This window comes from Aotus nancymaae, unplaced genomic scaffold (genome assembly GCF_030222135.1).
Source record: "Aotus nancymaae isolate 86718 unplaced genomic scaffold, 86718_ANA_hifiasm-v0.15.2.pri h1tg000012l, whole genome shotgun sequence".
Lineage (NCBI taxonomy): Eukaryota > Metazoa > Chordata > Mammalia > Primates > Aotidae > Aotus > Aotus nancymaae.
In genome coordinates, this window is record NW_026988423.1 from 29493855 (window position 1) to 29512276 (window position 18422).

The 18422-nt window shown below is 38.8% G+C and overlaps 1 protein-coding gene across 4 annotated transcripts in view; it reads left to right on the top strand.

The window, feature by feature from the left end:
- The window catches only part of CCDC15 (coiled-coil domain containing 15), a 93555-nt gene that overhangs the window by 23384 nt on the left and 51749 nt on the right, over positions 1-18422 (top strand). For all 4 annotated transcript variants that reach the window (XR_010342413.1, XM_064375532.1, XM_064375531.1 and 1 more), the window contains 3 exons: positions 3142-3288; positions 3533-4222; positions 9325-9399. Coding sequence is in view for 3 of the 4 variants with exons in the window: in XM_064375532.1 (XP_064231602.1) it covers positions 3142-3288; positions 3533-4222; positions 9325-9399 (912 nt within the window). In the remaining variant the exon portion in view is untranslated. The remainder of the gene's footprint in view (positions 1-3141; positions 3289-3532; positions 4223-9324; positions 9400-18422) is intronic.

Sequence of the window (18422 nt, forward strand, 5' to 3'; positions counted from 1 at the left end):
ACTCTTGGACTGCGTGCTCTAACTCTGGGGGGCTGGTATTAGCCCTTGCTTTGTTCTCTGGCCCCTCAAGGTTAGGAACCTTCTGCCCTGGAGGAGCTGAGGTGTTCCTAGGCTGCTGGTCACAACACTCCAATGGATGGTGCCAGCCAAAATGCTTTATTGGGTGGTAGCAGTGGGATTTGTGCTTGTTTTCATGTGCCAGCAGCAGTGGCAGCATGGCAGGGTGCATGCTGTGGTAGAGTACTGGCAGGTCAGGGATGCTGGCCTCCTTGTGGGCGTTTGCAGTGGTGGCAGTTGCAGTGCTGCACTGGAGGGTGGAGCAGGGGTGGGGCCTGCTGGCATCAGTGTACATGTTCACTCTGGTGACAGTATCAGCATGTGGTGGGGCGCTCATGGGCATGGGGCTGGTGCCCTCCATATAGGCGTTCATGTGCAGCAATGGCCATGCAGAGCAGGGAGATGGGGCTGCTCATCTCCTTGTGTGCCTTCGCATTGGCAGTAGTGGCACAGCATTGTGGGCAGGGTGCTCTTACACTGGCAGCAGTGGCATGGTGGGGTACATGCACACTGGTGGGGAAGGGGAAGCAAGGTCTGCCTGTGCACACACATGAGAGCAAAACAATGTGGGGGTTGCCGTGGGTGAGTTCATGCTGGAAAAGTGGCACAAGGGAGGATGCCATTGGAGAAGGGCATAGGCAGGCTCATGCTGATTGGTGAGGGCTGCTTTGATGGTCAGGCATGGTCTGCCAGCACAGGAGTTATTATGTGGGCCTCTGGGAGGCACCTCTGTGGTATCTGAGGTTGCACTTCTAGCAAGTGCAGCCAGGCTGGGGCCCTGGGAGAGGCTAGTAGACAGGGGTGCACTCAGGTAAAACTGGCCCTGTCTCATGGGCAAGATCACCCTGCACTGTTCATGTCTGACAGTTCCCCTATGGCTAATGTCTCCTAGGGGAGCAAGGTGGGCCTTGGGGATGGGAAGCCTGACCATGCCCTACTGCAGATACTCCTGTACCAAACCCTCTAGGCTCTGCATCGGCTGGAGTTCTGCCCCACCACCTCTCTAAGCAGCTCTCCCTGCCAGTGCAAGTTTTGGTGGGGGTTGTGGGGTCTCCTGCTGCCGGGATTCCAGAGGTCTGTGGAGTGAGCAGGTTGTTCCTCACTTGTTCAACTCACCCTTTCTCCAGGAGTCACTGGGTGCCAGGAACAAGTCCTGGTGCATGGTAGCTCCATTCAAGGTTCCCAGGTTCCTCCCCTTCAGCCCAGCATCTGTGTCTTCCCTCCGTCCACTATTAATGCCTTCTCTCCAAAGATCTGCTAGGAGTGTACCATCTTCCTATTGTCCCAGTCTCTCGGTAGCAGATGTTCCTCCTGGCTGCTTCTAGTCAGCCATCTTGCCTTTGGGATTTGCTCTACAGCATTTTCTTCATTTCTTCATTCCTAAGAGAAACCCTGTACCTCATTCTCTCCCTGCCCTTAACCTCAGTCCTAGGCAACTACTAATCTACTTTTTGTCTGTATAGGTTTACCTATTCTGGACATTTCATATGAAAGGAATTATATATAGTCTTTTGTGACTGTTTTTTTCTCTTTGCATAATGTTTTAAAGTTCATCCATATTGTAATGGATGTATCAGTACTTCGTTCCTTTTATAGCTGAATAATTGTATGGATGTACCACATTTGGTTTATCCATTTATCAGTTGGTAGACTTTGGGGTTCTTTTCACTTCTTGGTGTTTATGAATTATGAATGATTGTGTATGAGCAGTTGTATACAAATTTTTTTGTGCACATTCATTTTTTAGGACATTCATTTCTAGGAGTGAAATGGCTGGATCATACAGTATTTATATGTTTAACATTTCGAAGAACTACTAAACAGTTTTCCACCAGCACTATGTGAGGGTTCCAGTTTCTCTATATCTTTTCCAATACTTATTATTGTTCATCTCTTCTGTTATAGCTATCCTAGTAGATGTGAATTGGTATCTCACTGTACTTTTGATTTCTATTATATTTTCCTGATGACTAGTGATCTTCAGTATCTTTTCATGTGCTTGTTGCCCAGTTGTGTAACTCTTGTGGATAAAATGTCTATCCATATGTTTTGCCCATTTTTTTAATTGGGTTGTCTTTTTATTATCAAATTGTTAAGTAAGTGTGTGTGTGTATTCTGGATACAAATTTCTTATCAGATAGTTGATTTGCAAATAAATAATTTCTCCCATTCTATAGACTATTATCTTTATTAGTAGTATTGTTTATAGCATAACATTTTTAAATTAGTCACTTCTTTTTTTCTTATGTTGCGTGTGCTTTTGATGAAGTATCTCCCAATCATTGTTTATCCTAAGATCGTGAAGATTTATTCCTGTGTGTTCTTTTAAGAATTTTATAGTTTTAACTCTTAGTTTTAGGTCTGTGATCCATTTTGAGTTAATATTTATGTATGCTATAAATAAATGGTTCATCTTCATTCTTTTGAAAGTAGGTATCCAGTTGTCTCAACATCACCTGTTGAAAAGACTGTTCTTTTCCCATTGAATTTTCTTGGTACTCTTGTCAGAAATCAACTGACTATAAATGTGAGGGTTTATTTCTGAACTTTCAGTTCTGTTCCATTGTTCTGTATGTGTCAGTATTATAATGTCTTGATTCCTATAGCTTTGTGGTAGCTTTTGAAATTGGGAGGAATGAAACCTTCATCTTTGTTCTTCTTTTTCAAGAAAGTGTTTTGCTACTATGGGTCCCTTGCATTTCCATATGAATTTTATGATTAGCTTGTTAATTTCTGCCAAAGAAAAGTCAAGTGGCATTTTGATAGGGAGTGTTGAATATATAGGTAAATTTGATAAATATTACCATCTTACCAATGTTGTCTCTTGATCCATAAACATATTATGTCTTTCTTTTTAGTTGGATCATCTGTCATTTCCTTCAATTATCTTTTTAGTTTTCATTATACAATCCTACACTGTAAAGATTTTATAACATTTGACTATGCTGACCTCCTAACATTATATTAGCAGTGACCTGAAACCTAGAATTTTATTGCAATCATGTTGTTTCTGCCTACAATAGCTACATTTTGCGTGTGTGTGTGTGTGTGTGTGTGTGTGTGTTTTCATTATTTTTTCTTTAGGAACTTGACTATGAGGAACCTGACTATGAGGAAACTTCATCTATTATAACTGATGAGAAAGGGAAAGAAAATTTGTTTGGGAGAGACCAGCAGGACGAGCAGGATATTCTTTCTGAAGATAAGAACAAACTTTTCAGCAGAGTTCAGGTAAAGTAATAAGAGAAATTAAATGAATTGCGACTTGGACTAGGTATTGCCAGTACCATTGTACTGATTTAGGATTGTAGATTTAGCTTTTGTTAAGTTGGACAAAGATTGTAATTTCACATTTTATTCTAGTAATTTGCTTCACTGCCACGTCATTTTGAGATTATTTTAGGAACCTTTTGGAAAACTTAAGAGTATTACTACTACCTCACATTCTATATTTGGTGTTTATGTTCACTTTTAGAAAGTAAAATTCAAAAATCCATTATTTGTTGTGATGGAAGAGGAAGAGCAAAAGCAGTTACATTTTGAGGGCCTTCAGGATATTCTGCCAGAAGCCCAGGATGATTTTCCAGAAGCCGAAGATGATTTGCTGGAAACCCAGGGTGATTTGAAAGGAATCCAGAATATTGAGCCAGATACCCAGGCTGTTGAGCTGAATGTTCAAGTTACTGAGCCAGAAGGCCAGGCCATTGAACCGGAAGGCCAGCCTGTTAAGACAGAAACTCATGGTATTAGGCTGAAAGCCCAGAGTATTGAACTAGAAGAAGGGAGTATTGTATTGGAAACCCAGGATTTTCTACCCCCAAATCAGGTTTTTCTGTCTGAAAACCAGGATGTCTTACTCAAAGGCCACTGTGTTCTCCCTAAAGACCAGAATATTCTACTCAAATATCAGAACCAGGACTTCCTACCCAGAGACCAGCATGTTCTCCCCAAAGACCAAGATATTCTGCCAAAATATCAGGACCAGGATTTTCTACCTAGAGACCAGGATTTTTTATCTAGAGACCAGCATGTTCTCCCCAAAGACCGGAATATTCTACCCAAATGTCAGGACCTGGATTTTCTACCCAGTGACCAGCATGTTCTTTCCAAAGACCAGCATATTCTACCCAAATGTCAGGACCAAGATTTTCTACCAAAGTATCAGGTAAAATAGAATGGAAAGGAGATTAAAAAAAGAAGAAATAATCTACTTAGGGTTTGGAGTGGGATTTGTAGGGACTACAGGTATACCTTGCAGATATTGTGGGTTCAGTTCTAGGCCATTGCAATAAAGCAAATATTGGAATAAAGTAAGTCACACAAATTTCTTGGCTTCCCAGTATATATAAAAGTTATGTTTATACTATACTGTACTCTATTAGTGTACAATAGCATAATGCCTAAAAAAAGTTCATGCCTTAATTTAAAAATACTTTATTTCTAAAAAATGCTTACAATTAATCTGAGTCTTCAGCAAGCCATAATCTTTTTGTTGGTGGTGGGTCTTGCCTCAATGTCGATATCGGCTAACTAATCAGAGTGGTGATTACCGAAGTTTGGGGTGGCTGTGGAAGTTACTTAAGACAATAATGAAGTTTGCCACATCATTTGACTCTTCCTTTCATGAAAGATTTCTCTGTAGCATGTGATAATGTTTGATAGCATTTGATCCACAATAGAACTTCTTTCAGAATTGGAATCAGTTCCCTCAAACCCTGCCACTGCTTTATCAAGTAAGTCTGTGTAATACTCTAAACCCTTTGTTGTCATTTCAACAATGTTCGCAGTAGATTCCATCTCAAGAAAACATTTTCTTTGTTCAGCATAAGAGGTAACTCCTCATCCATTTAAGTTTGAACATGAGATTGTTGCAATTCACTCACATCTTCAGGCTCCACTTCTAATTCTAGTTCTCTTGCTGTTTCTACTACATTGCAGTTACTTCCTTCACTGAAGTCTTGAATGCCTCAAAGTCCATGAGGGTTGGAATTAACTTCTTCCAAACTTCTGTTAAAGTTGATATTTTGGCCTCCTCTCATGATTCATGAATGTTCTTAATGGCATCAAGAATGGTGGACCCTTTCCAGAGGGTGTCAAATTAACTTTACCCATATCTATCAGAGGAATCACTGTCTATGACACATATGGCCTTATGAAATGTGTTTTATAAATAAGAAGACTCAAAAGTCAAAATTATTTCTTGATCCACAAGCTACAGAATGGGTGTTGTGTTAGCAGGCATGAAAACAACATTAATCTCCTTGTATGTCTTCATCATAGCTCTGGGGTGACCAGGAGCATTGTCAATGAGCAATTTAAAAGGCATCTTTTCTTCTTTTTGGATCAGTCTCAACAGTAAGTGTAAAATACTCTGTAAACCATGCCGTAAACAGATTTGCTGTCATCCTGGCTTTGTTATTCCCTTCACAGAGCACAAGAAAAGTAGATTTAGTATCATTCTTAAGGGCCCTAGGACTTTTGGAATGATAAATGAGCATTGGCTTCAACTTAAAGTCACCAGCTGCATTAGCCACTAACAAGAGAGTCAGCCTGTCCTTTGAAACTTTGGCCAGACATTGACTTTTTCTCCCTAGCTGTGAAACTCCTACTCATCTTCTTCCAACATAAGGTTGTTTTGTCTACACTGAAATCTGTTGTCTAGTGTGGTCACCTTCATTAGTAATCTTAGCTAGATCTTTGAGATAACTTGCTGCAGCTTCTACATCAGCACTTGCTGTTTCACCTTGCCCTTTGATGTTATAGAGACAGCTTCTTTCCTTAAACCTGATGAACCAACCTCTGCTAACTTTCAACTTGTCTTCTGTAGCTTTTTCAACTCTCTTAGTCTTTATAATATTGAAGAGAGTTAGGGCCTTGCTCTTATCAGGCTTTGGCTCAAGGAGATATTGTGGCTGGTTTGATCTATCCATACCTCTAAAACATTTTCCATTTCAGCAGTGAGGCTCTTTTGCTTTCTTATCATGTATTCACTGGAGTAGCTTTTAATTTCCTTCAAGAACTTTTCCTTTGCTTTCACAATGGGGCTGTTTGGTACAAGAGGCCTAGCTGTCAGACTGTCTTGGCTTTCAACAGGCCTACTTCACTAAGCTGAATAATTTCTAGCTTTTGCTTTAAAGTGAGAGACATGTGGTTCTTTCTTTTACTTGAATACTTAAGAGGTCATTGTAAGCTTATTAACTGGCCTAATTTCAACATTGTTGTGTCTCAGTGAATAGGGAGGCCTAGGGAGAGGTGAGGGCATGGCCAGGTGGTAGAACAGTGAGAACACATACATTTATCAGTTAGGTTTGCTGTCTTACATGAGTGTGGTTATGGTACCCCAAAACAATTAGGATAGTAATATCAAAGATCACTGATCACAGATCACTGATCACCATATCAAATATAATAATAATGGAAAAGTCTGAAATATTGTGAGAATTTCCAAAATGTGACACAGAGACATTATGCGAGCACATGCTGTTGGAAAAGTGACGCCAATGGATTGGCTTGACATATGGTTGCCACAAACCTTCAGTTTGTGAAAAACTACAAAACATAATAAAATCAAGTATGCTGTATATCTGCAAAGTATGCTATATATCTGCAAAGCATAATAAAACCAAGTATGCTATATATTGTACCGGATTTGGAGATCCATACTTGGAAAAAAACAGTTTCTTGATTGGTCTCTTAAAACTTTGGTGCTCTTACTAAGTGTTAAAGTATTATCAGCAGCATATTACTCCTAATGAACAATTTGCTGTTTCTTTTCTTTTCTTTTTTAAATCAACACTCTACTCAGATTTTATGAACAATTTAATTTTTTATTTTTAATCTTCTTCATTAGGAAAAATATTTCTGGCAGCCATTATCTGCTTAGACAACTGAAAGGTGGAAAAAGGAGTGGCCCATAAGTACTCAGCAGTATTTTTCACACAGGTTCCAAGGCCAGCTCTCCACCAGAGATCAGTTAGACTAAAGGGAAGAAGAAAGAGAGCAATAGGAATTAGATTATGTAGGGCTGTGGTTGGACTTTTGTGGAATGTAGTATAGTTTTTTGTTTTATTCCATAAGGTGCCCAATTATATTCTGATCTCAGTTAACTCCAGAATTCTCACTAAAGCCTGAAGTATTAACCTGTCATTCTTAACTGAACAATGATATTTTGTGTTTGTTCCTTTTTAGAAAGCAAATCCAAAGCAGCCAATATCTATTTTGATAGGTAGGAGAGGGAGAGAGGTGCCTTCTCTGGATGTCCATCAGGATCTTCTATGCAGGCATCATCAGGCCTCCATCGGAGGCAAGGTAGAAAAGAAAAAGGACAGAGACCAACAGGGACCAAATTGTTTAGTTTGAAGCTTTCAAAGGTTATTCCCAGCTAAACTTCAGAACTGACAAAAAATATGCGTTTCTGTTTTATTCCATAATGTTTTATATTATCCTGAAAAAGCTATGCTTAGGTCTTCAATGAAGCCTAGAGTATTATTGCCATCATGTTACTCTTACTAGACAATTTCTAGTTTTATGATAATTTTCTCTTTTAGAAAGTACACTTTAAGGAGTCATACTCTGATACGACAGTTGAGAAAGGGAGAGAAGACTTTTTTTCTGGCAGATTATCAGTGTCTACCTCCCAAATCCCAGGGCCAGGATAACATCAGAAATCAGGTAGAGCAGAATAAAAAAGATAGAAACAGGAAGAAAGTACCAGGTTTTATAAATCCCAAGCAGTAATTTAGAATGAGGGACTTTGGAGCTAACCTAAGAATATAGTGTTTGGTTTTTTCAGACGGAGTCTTGTTCTGTCACCCAGGCTGGAGTGCAGTGGCACAATCTTGACTCATTGCAACCTCCGCCTCCTGGGTTCAGGCGATTCAGCTTCCTGAGTAGCTGGGATTACCGGCGCACACCAGCACGCCTGGCTAATTTTTTTTTTTTTTTTTAGTAGAGATGGGGTGTCAACATGTTGACCAGGCTGGTCTTGAACTCCTGACCTCAAGTGATCCACCCGTGTCTTCCTCCCAAAGTGCTGGGATTACAGGCATGAGCCACCATGCCTGGCCAAGATATAGTATTTTTTATTCCTTCCTACATTAGTGGGAAGATGGTCCCTGAGTCCTTTTAGAACAGAGGCCCTGCTTTAGGAGCATACAATGTTAAATCCTAAACAGTTCAGTTCTTCCTGGTCTCTCTCCTCTTTTTTTTCTTGTCTCTTCTACTTTGTATTTCAGTGGTACAAAAGACCCTGGTCTAGGGAACAATATGAGTCAAAATCAGTTCTGTGATTTCTAAGGCTGATGTATCACATTCATATCTTATTCCAGAATCAGTTGACTATTTTAGCAATATTACTCTTTAACTCTTACCAGAGCCAACAGTATCACTGCAAGCATAATGCCCTACATGAACAATGTAGGAACTAGCAGATACTTAAGATTTGGTGAGTTTTCAGACTATTCTGTCTATGGATGGAATTAAGAATTAAGGTCTACATAGTTGAGCTAAAAGTGTAACATCATCCTCATATCAAAATGTATCAGCATATTTTTACTTGGTTTCATTTCTCTGGAGTTTTCACTGAAGCTTATGATATTATGATTAGCATTACACAACTTTTTTTTCCTGTTGTTGTTTTTCCTTTAAAACATGTTTCTAAAGCAATCTGTATCTTTTAGTGAAAGAAGAGAGTGAGAGGAATTGCTTCTGGACTATCACCAATATGTTGTACCTAAAATTCAGGACCAAGACTCCCCTAGAGAACAGGTAGAACAGAATACAGTAGGAAGACTGTATACTTTCTAAAAGAGGAACAAGGCTAAATTACATAACATTGAGGCCGAAGCCTGTCAAGCTAGCTTGTTTGTGGGATACATAGAATTAAGGCCTTCAGAATTAAGCTAAGAGTGTAATGTTTTTGGTTATTTCAAAATGTGCCAGAATAATCTTTTAAATAAATTCACTTTAAAATACTCCAGGAAAAACATTGGAGAAGAGACAGATGAAAAAGCAAAATGTTGCTAATTGTTGAATCTGGGTAATTGTTGAACTTTGGGATTCATTATACTGTTTTTGTTTTTTTCTGCTTTGATGCATGTTTGGAAATTTTTATACTGAAAACAAACCACACACACACACGCCTTTAGCTGTGTTCTGTTATCCTCACCTAGTGTCATTACTGTGGGATTGCCACCGCAGTCTATAATATTGTCATTAGCCCATCATTTCTGCTTAGACAATCAGTTTTGTATTTTGTTGTTCCTTTAGAACAAGCATATCAAACCACCCTCATCTTTTGCGAAATGGAAGATTGCAAGAAGAAATACTCCTGGAGTGCCATTGGTATGTTTCACCCAATATTCAAGATGTAGTGTCTCCTAGAGAAGTAGAGCAGAATATAGTGAGTAAGTAGCAGAGTGTAAATTGCTTAGGTTTTGGTTCAAGATTGACAGGGCAATGTAACTGCTTCAGGATTTTAGTGTTAAGGTCAGTAATAACAGGCTAAGAATATAATGGTTTTCTCTTCTGTGATGCATCACACCATTCTGACCTATTGAAACTACTTCAGTCTTCTCCACTGAAGCTTTTACTACTGCTACAGGAATGATGTTCCTGCTTAGATAATTTATGTTCAATGTTTATGTTGTCTTTTAGCACAGGAACTATGAGCAGGCCTTGCATGATATGACAGATAAGAGATGGAGAAAACTTTCAGAGCACCATGGATATATTTTACATGAAAGCCAAGATACAGGCTCTGCCAGAGAGCAGGTAGAGCAGGGTACAGTAAAGAGTAAGCAGCAGAAAGCATATTAGAGTTTGGGCAGGGCTTGTCAGAGCTTCCATTACCAAAAAAGATCATGATGATCATGTTATCTGTTATTAATATTAGCAATAGTATTATTAATATTATTATGAATAACAGCTTACTTTCATTGAACACTTATCACCGCCAAAATGGTTTTAGAATTTTATATGAAGTATCTTATTTGATTTTCATAATAACCATAGAAGATAGATACTATTATTATCCTTGTTTTATAGATGAAATTTAAGATTGCTTTGCATGTAGAGTTAAGATCCAGAATGGTGACAAGAAGTATGTCTACTTCCATGCCATCATATATCAGACCATTCTGACTTAATTAGATTATTATCCTAATTCTAAAATTATTTTAGGTCTCTCATTGAAACCTATGGTTATTTGGGGAGCATTTGTTGCCCATTTGAAAAACTATACTTTATATATATTTTTATAAAAGTTATATTTCTGATGGCCATTGTCTTTTACAGTGTGAGAGGGGAAGAAATGAGCAGTTTCTGAGGGGCAGAGGTTATGAGGATCTTCTACCGCATGGCCAGGATTAGATCTCCATCAGTAAGCTGGTAGAGCACAAGGCAGGATTGCTAAGAAATAAACTAATCAGGTTTGGGCTGAAGCTTGTTAGGTTTCTCTTGCCTAAGGTTTGGGGTCATTGAGTTAAGATCTGTAGTTTTTCAAGAAAATGTTACAATATCCTGGCCTATTAAGATTTTTCTGTGGCTTAAATGAAGTTTAGTTTATTATCACTGGAATTTTGCCCCTCTCTGGATAATTTTTATTTTCCGATTTTAAGTTTTTAAAAACAAAGGCTTAAGGCCACCAGCAGAGTTAGGCTGTATGAAAGAGATTGAAGAGAAATTTTCTCTTGGCCTCTTTGAGAGAGCAGAATTCAAAGGCAAAGAAGCAGAAAACAGAGTTTGGACTGAGGTTTTCAGGACTAAACTGCAACTCTTCATGATTTTTAGTTTGGGTCTATAAGGTTGGTGTAACAGTATGGTGCTGTGTTTTAGTCTGCATTGTTATTTATACATCCTGAGCCTTGCCAGACTCTCTCCTACCTCAGGTCTTTTGCATATGGTTTTTCCTCTTGTCTGGGTAGTCTTCCCTTTTTTCTTCATGAAGTCGGTCCCTTCTTATCCTTGAGGTTTCAGCTTAAATGTCACCTTCTTGGAAAAGACTATCCTTACCACCTTATCAAAAATAGATCTCCCCTTTTTTGTTTTTCTCTATGCTTGCATTCTATTTGTTTCCTTCTCAGTACAAAACAATTTGTAGTTATTTATTAATTTATGTGCTTTTGTATTGTCTAGAGTTTCCCACTAACCCATAAGCTTCATGAGAGAGGTACCATACCTGTTTTGTTTACCATTATATGAACAGCGCTTGGCACAGTGGCTGGTACCTAGTATCACTCGGTAAATATGTTTTGAATGGATTAGCCAGTCAAACATCTATTGAGCACCTTTGAGGTGTTAGCCATTGTTTAAGTACTAAATATAAAAGATACAGCTGTGAGCAAGACACAGCACTCAAATTTCAGACAATCTAAAGAAGAGAGACTGATACATAAACATAATTATGAAGCAGTGTAATTAGTGATAGAGGATGCATAGGGCATTCACAAAGCCCATGAGAGGGGTACTTACTCTAGACTGTTCAATTCAGGATACAGCTTTGGTGGTCTGAATCTCTTCTTGTCCTTCTGCTGTTACTATCCCTGGAAATTTTCAATCCTGGAATAGCCTTTTCTCCTTTTTTTTGAGACAGTCTCACTCTGTCACCCAGGGTGCGGTGCAGTTGTGCGATCTTGGCTTACTGCAACCTTCTCCTCCCAGGTTCAAGTGATTCTCGTTCCTCAGCCTCTTGAGTAGCTGGGACTACAGGCATGTGCGACCACGCCTGGCTAATTTTTGTATTTTTTAATAGAGACGGGGTTTTGTCATGTCTCTATGCTGGTCTCGAACTCCTGACCTCAAGTGATCCACCTGCCTCGGCCTCCCAAAGGTGCTGGGATTACCGTTGGGAGCCACTACACCTGGCCATCTTTTCTCCCTTTATGTTGCCAAATAATCCAGCCTTACTGAACAAAACACTTTAATAGTGTAGATTTATACCACATTCATACTAAGGGTTTCCAGTCATAACTGGGTTCCCAGGGCTGCTTAACATTTTTTCCTGCTTATTCCCTAGCACCTTGCTCTCCAGTGCCCTACACTGACTGTTCTAAATCTTAAACACTCCTAAAGCTTCTTGCTGCACCCCCATATTCTCAACTTTCGTACAGAAAATAAAAGCTATCACACACTACCTTAACCATTTACTTTTTTTGGTTGCCGTTATTACTTCTTACTATCTCAGAGGAAAAGTTTTCTCTTCAAGCTCCCACCTGCTAATTCTCTCCTTTCAAAGTTAATCACTATCAAGAGTTGTATGCATCCTTTGAGTCCTCTTTATAAGCATTTATACAGATGTACATATAGACACATTTTTAAAAATTGTGATTAAAATATACATAACATAAAATTTCCCATTTTAATCCTCTAAGTATACAGTTCAGTGCTGTTAAGTACACTCACATTGTTGTGCAACAATCACCACCATCCATCTCCAGAGTTGTTTTTTTCATCTTGTAAAACTTAAACCATATACATGTTAAACAATAATTTCTCAGTCTCTTCTCCCCATGTTCCTGGCAACCACTATTCTACTTTCTGTCTTCATGAATTTGATTAGATACCTAATATGAGTGAAGTCATACAGTATTTGCTGTTTTGTGACTGCCTTATTTCACTTAGCATAATGTTATAGCATATTGTAGGAGTTACCTTGTTTTTAAGGATGAATAATATTCCTTTGAAATGTATATACTACATTTTGAATCCATTTATCCATTGACTGTTCCACAGTTTTCTCTGTTCTAGACCTTCCTCTACAGTATGAATCTTGTTGTATAAGGTTCCTTTTACTCAGCATAATGTTTCTGAGATTCATTCATGTTGCTGCATCAATAATGTGTTCTTTGCATTGCTGTATAGCATTCCATTATTTGAATATATCACATTTTGTTTATTTAATCTCCTATTGATGGACATTTGAGTTGTTTCCTGTTTGTGGCTATTTGGTACTGGGAATGGGGTGCTGCTACAACAAATACCTAAAAACTGTAGAAATGGCTAAAAAATAGGTAATGGATAGAGGTGAAGAATTTTGAGGCCCATGACAGAGAAAGCCTGTATCATTTTTTAAATTACTGTTATTTTTTCAGTCTCACTTGGTTGCCCAGGCTGGAGTGCAGTGGTGCAATCATAGCTCACTGAAGCCTCAGTGGGTGACTCAAGTGATCCTCCTGCCTCAGCCTCCTGAGTAGTTAGGACTACAGGTGTGTGCTACCTACGCTTGGCTAATTTTTGTATTTTTGTAGAGATGGGGTCCTGCTGTGTTGCCTACTCTGGTCTTGAACTCCTGGCCTCAAGTGATCCTCCTGCCTTAGCCTCCCAAAGTGTTAGGATTACAGATGTGAGCCACTGCTCCTGGCCATCATTTTAGAGATATCTTTGTTGTTATAAGCAAAGTATTGGTTGAAATGTGTACATTAAAGATACTGCCACCTGAGTGTGGTGGCTCATGCCTATAATCCCAGCATTTTGGGAGGCTGAGGTGAATGGATCACTTGAGACCAGGAGTTCAATACCAGTCTGGCCAACATGGTGAAACCCCGTCTCTATCAAAGATATAAAAATAAGACAGGCATGGTGGCATGTACCTGTAATTGCAGCTACAAGAGTGGCTGAGGCATGAGAATCACTTGACCCTGGGAGGCAGAGGTTGCAGTGAGCTGTGGTTGCACCATTGCACTGCAGCCTGGGTGACAGAGCAAGACTCTTGTTTCAAAAAAAAAAAATACTGCCAGTGAATCTCAAGGAAATGAGGAACATGTTATTGGAAACTGGGGGAAAGGTATTCCTTGTTATTTAGTAGTAGGAAGCTTAGTTAAATTGTGTTCTATAGTTGTATGGAAGGCAGAACTTGTAAGCAATGAACTTGGAAATTTAGCTGAGATTTGCAAGCAAAGTGTTAAAGGTACAGTGTGGTTTCTTCTTGTCATTCCTCAGAGAGGTTGCCAGGGTCTGTCTGGAATCCCTCTCTCCATCTTGTGGACTAGAAATTATTCAGGCAGTAAGCTGGGGCAATGGTTGTGCTGACTACATTTGTTTCCTATCTATGAGGAATAACTATACTGTGCCTCCTTATAGCCAATGTATGAAAACCATTCTTTAATAGATTTTTTTTGTTTTTTATTTTTTCAGTCTTCAGGCAGGAAGATAAATTTGTTTTATTATTGCATTGTGGCTTCAAGCAGAAGTCTCTTTATTTAAATATTATTTAATTTCATTCTAATTGATCTGTTATCTTTTTGACTCTATCTCGTCATCTTATCTTATAATAGTTGCTCTGAAGATTACAATATACATACCAAACCTTTCACAGTCTACTTTGAGTTAATAGTTTACCATATTAAGTAAATGTAGAAGCTTTATAATCATACAGGTCCTTTTACCTTTTCCTCTTCATAATTGTCATAGATGTTCCATCTCCCCACACTGAAGACTCCATCATTTTTTTGCCTTCAATAATCATACATGTTTCTGTGAAAAACTTGAGAGAGAGAGTCTCTACTTATTGAATCTTTTTGTTGCTTGTCTTTCATTCCTGAAGTTTCAGATTCCTCCTGGTATCATTTTTCAGCTAACTTTCTTTACCTTTTCTTGTAATGCAGGTTTTCTAGCAAGCATTTGCTTGATTTTCTTTCATCTGAGAATATCTCTTTTGTTATCAGTCCTAAAGTATATTTTTACTGGATATAGATTTCTGGGTTGACAGTTATTTTCTTTCAGCACATTAAAAATAGTGTTCCACTGTCTTCTGGTTTCCATAGTCTTTTTTTAAAAAAATTTTGTTTTAGTGTACTATACTTTAAATTCTGGGGTACATGTGCAGATCATGCAGGTTTGTTACATAGGTATACATGTGCCATGGTGGTTTGCTGCATCTATCAACCTGTCATCTACATTAGGTATTTCTCCTAATGCTATCCCTCCCATAGCCCCCCCACCCACCAACAGGCCCCAGTTTGTGATGTTCCTCTTCCTGTGTCCATGTGTTCTCATTGTTCAACACCCACTTATGAGTGAGAACATGCGGTGTTTGGTTTTCTGTTCTTGTGTCAGTTTGCTGAGAATGATGATTTCCAACTTCATCCGTGTCCTTGCAAAGGAAATGAACTCATCCTTTTTTATGTCTCCATAGTATTCCATGGTGTATATGTGCCACATTTTCTTTACCAGTCTATCATTGATGGGAATTTGGGTCGGTTCCAAGTCTTTGCCATTGTGAACAGTGCCACAATAAACATATGTGTGCATGTATCTTTATAATAGAATAATTTATAATCCTTTGGGTGTATATCCAGTAATGGGATTGCTGGGACAAATGGTATTTCTATCTCTAGATCCTTGAGGAATCGCCACACTGTCTTCCACAATGGTTGAAATAATTTACACTCCCACCAACAATGTAAAAGCATTCCTATTTCTCCACATCCTCTCCAGCATCTGTTGTCTCCTGATTTTTTGATGATCGCTATTCTAGCTGGGGTGAGATGGTATCTCATTGTGATTTTGATTTTCATTTCTCTAATGACCAGTGATGATGAGCTTTTTTTCATATGTTTGTTGGCTGCATAAATGTCTCCTTTTTAGAAGTGTCCATATCCTTTGCCCACTTTTTGATGGGGTTTATTTTTTTCTTGAAAATTTGTTTAAGTTCTTTGTATATTTTAGATATTAGCCCTTTGACAGATGGGTAGATTCCAAAAATTTTCTTCCATTCTATTGGTTGCCTGTTGACTGATGACAGTTTCTTTTGCCGTGTGGAAGCTCTTTAGTTTAATTAGATCCCATTTGTCTATTTTGGCTTTTGTTGCCATTGCTTTTGGTGTTTTAGTCATGAAGTCCTTGCCCATGCCTTTGTCCTGAATGGTATTGCCTAGGTTTGCTTTTAGGGTTTTTATGGCTTTAGGTCGTATGTTTAAATCTTTAATCCAACTCGTTAATTTTTGTATAAGGTATAAGGAAGGAATCCAGTTTCAGCTTTGTGCATATGGCTAGCCAGTTTTCCCAACAGCATTTATTAAATAGGGAATCCTTTCCCAATTGCTTGTTTTTGTCAGGTTTGTCAAAGATCAGATGGTTTTAGATGTGTGGCATTTTTTCTGAGGCCTCTGTTCTGTTCCTTTGGTCTATATCTCTATTTTGGTACCAGTATCATATGGTAGCCTTGTAGCATAGTTTGAAGGCAGGTAGCATGATGCCTCCAGCTTTGTTTTTTTTTGTTTTGTTTTTTTTCTTTGCTTAGGATTGTCTTGGCTATGCGGGCTCTTTATTGGTTCCATATGAAATTTAAAGTAGTTTTTTCCAATTCTGTGAAGAAAGTCAGTGGTAGCTTGATAGGGATAGCATTGAATGTATAAATTACTTTGGGCAGTATGGCCATTTTCACGATATTGATTCTTCCTAACTGTGAGCATGGAATGTTTTTTCATTTGTTTGCGTCCTCTCTTATTTCTTTAAGCAGTGGTCTGTAGTTCTCCTTGAAGAGGTCCTCTACATCCCTTGTAAGTTGTATTCCTAGGTATTTTATTCTGTTTGTAGCAATTGTGAATGGGAGTTTGCTTATGATTTGGCTTTCTGTTTGTCTGTTGTTGGCATATAGGAATGCTTGTGATTTTTGCACATTGATTTTGTATTCTGAGACTTTGCTGAAGTTGCTTATCAGCTTAAGGAGATTTTGGGCTGAGACGATGTGGTCTTCTAAATACACAGTCATATAATCTACAAATAGAGACAATTTGACTTCCTCTTTTCCTAATTGAATACCCTTTATTTCTTTTTGTTGCCTGATTGTGCTAGCTGGAACTTCCAGTACTATGTTGAGTAGGAGTGGTGAGTGAGGGCATCCTTGTATCGTGCCAGTTTTCAAAAGGAATGCTTCCAGCTTTTGGCCATTTAGTGTGATATTGGCTGTGGGTTTGTCATAAATAGCTCTTATTATTTTGAGGTACATTTCATCAATACTTAGTTTATTGAGAGTTTTTAGCAGAGAGGGCTGTTGAATTTTGTCAAAGGCCTTCTCTGCATCTATTGAGATAATCGGAGAGAGATCCAAGATGGCTGATCACTAGCAGCTTGGGATTGTAGCTCCCAGTGGAAGTACAGAGAACCAGAGGATGCCACACTTTCAGATGAATTTTTGTTGCCCACGGACCAGGAGATTTCCAGCAGAGGAGCCCCACGGGTCACCAGCGTGACTATTGTGGCTGGCGCGGCGGTTTTGCCGGCGCCTCAGCACGGCAGTTCTTGGTACAGAGTGAGCGGGACTGGGTCCCCTTTTGGCCGATTCCCGGGCAGAAAAGCACCATCAATCTTAACACCGCTGTTTTGGCCGGCACAGTGGATTGCTCAGATTTCGGTGCTGGGAATCAACAAGTTGGATGTCCACTCAGAGACCTAATTTGAAAGTCAGAAATCACAAAGATGAGAGGTGGATAAATTTACAATGATAGGAAGAAACCAGCGTAAAAAGGCTGAGAATACCCAAAATCAGAATGCCTCTCCCTCTACAGGGGATCACAGTTCCTCATCAGCAATGGAACAAGCCCTGATGGAGAATGAGTGTGTTCCATTAACAGAAGTAGGCTTCAGAAGGTGGATGATAAGAAACTTCTGTGAATTAAAAGAACTTGTTCTAACTCAATGCAAAGAAACTAAGAACTTTGAAAAAAGGTTTGATGAAATGCTAACAAGAATAGACAATTTGGAGAGGAATATAGGTGAATTAATGGAGCTGAAAAACACAACATGAGAACTTCGCGAAGTATGTACAAGTTTTAACAGTTGAATTGATCAAGCAGAAGAAAGGATATCAGAGGTTGAAGACCAACTTAATGAAATAAAACGAGAAGTCACGATTAGAGAAAAAAGGATAAAAAAGAATGAGCAAAGTCTCCAAGAAATATGGGACTATGTGAAAAGACCTAATCTATATTTGATAGGTGTACCTGAATGTGACGAAGAGAATGAATCCAAGTTGGAAAATACTCTTCAGGAGATTATTCAGGAAAACTTTCCCAACCTAGTAAGACAGGACAATATTCAATTCCAGGTAATACAGAGAACACCACAAAGATATTCCTCAAGAAGACCAACCCCAAGGCACATAATCGTCAGATTCATTAGGGTTGAAATGAAGGAGAAAATACTAAGAGCAGCCAGAGAGAAAGGTCAGGTTACCCACAAAGGGAAGCCTATCAGACTTAACAGCAGATCTCTCAGTAGAAACCCTACAAGCCAGAAAAGAGTGGGGCCAATATTCAACATCCTTAAAGAAAAGAACTTTCAACCCAGAATTTCATATCCAGCCAAACTAAGCTTCACAAGTGAAGGAAAAATAAAATCTTTTGCAAACAGGCAAGTAATTAAAGATT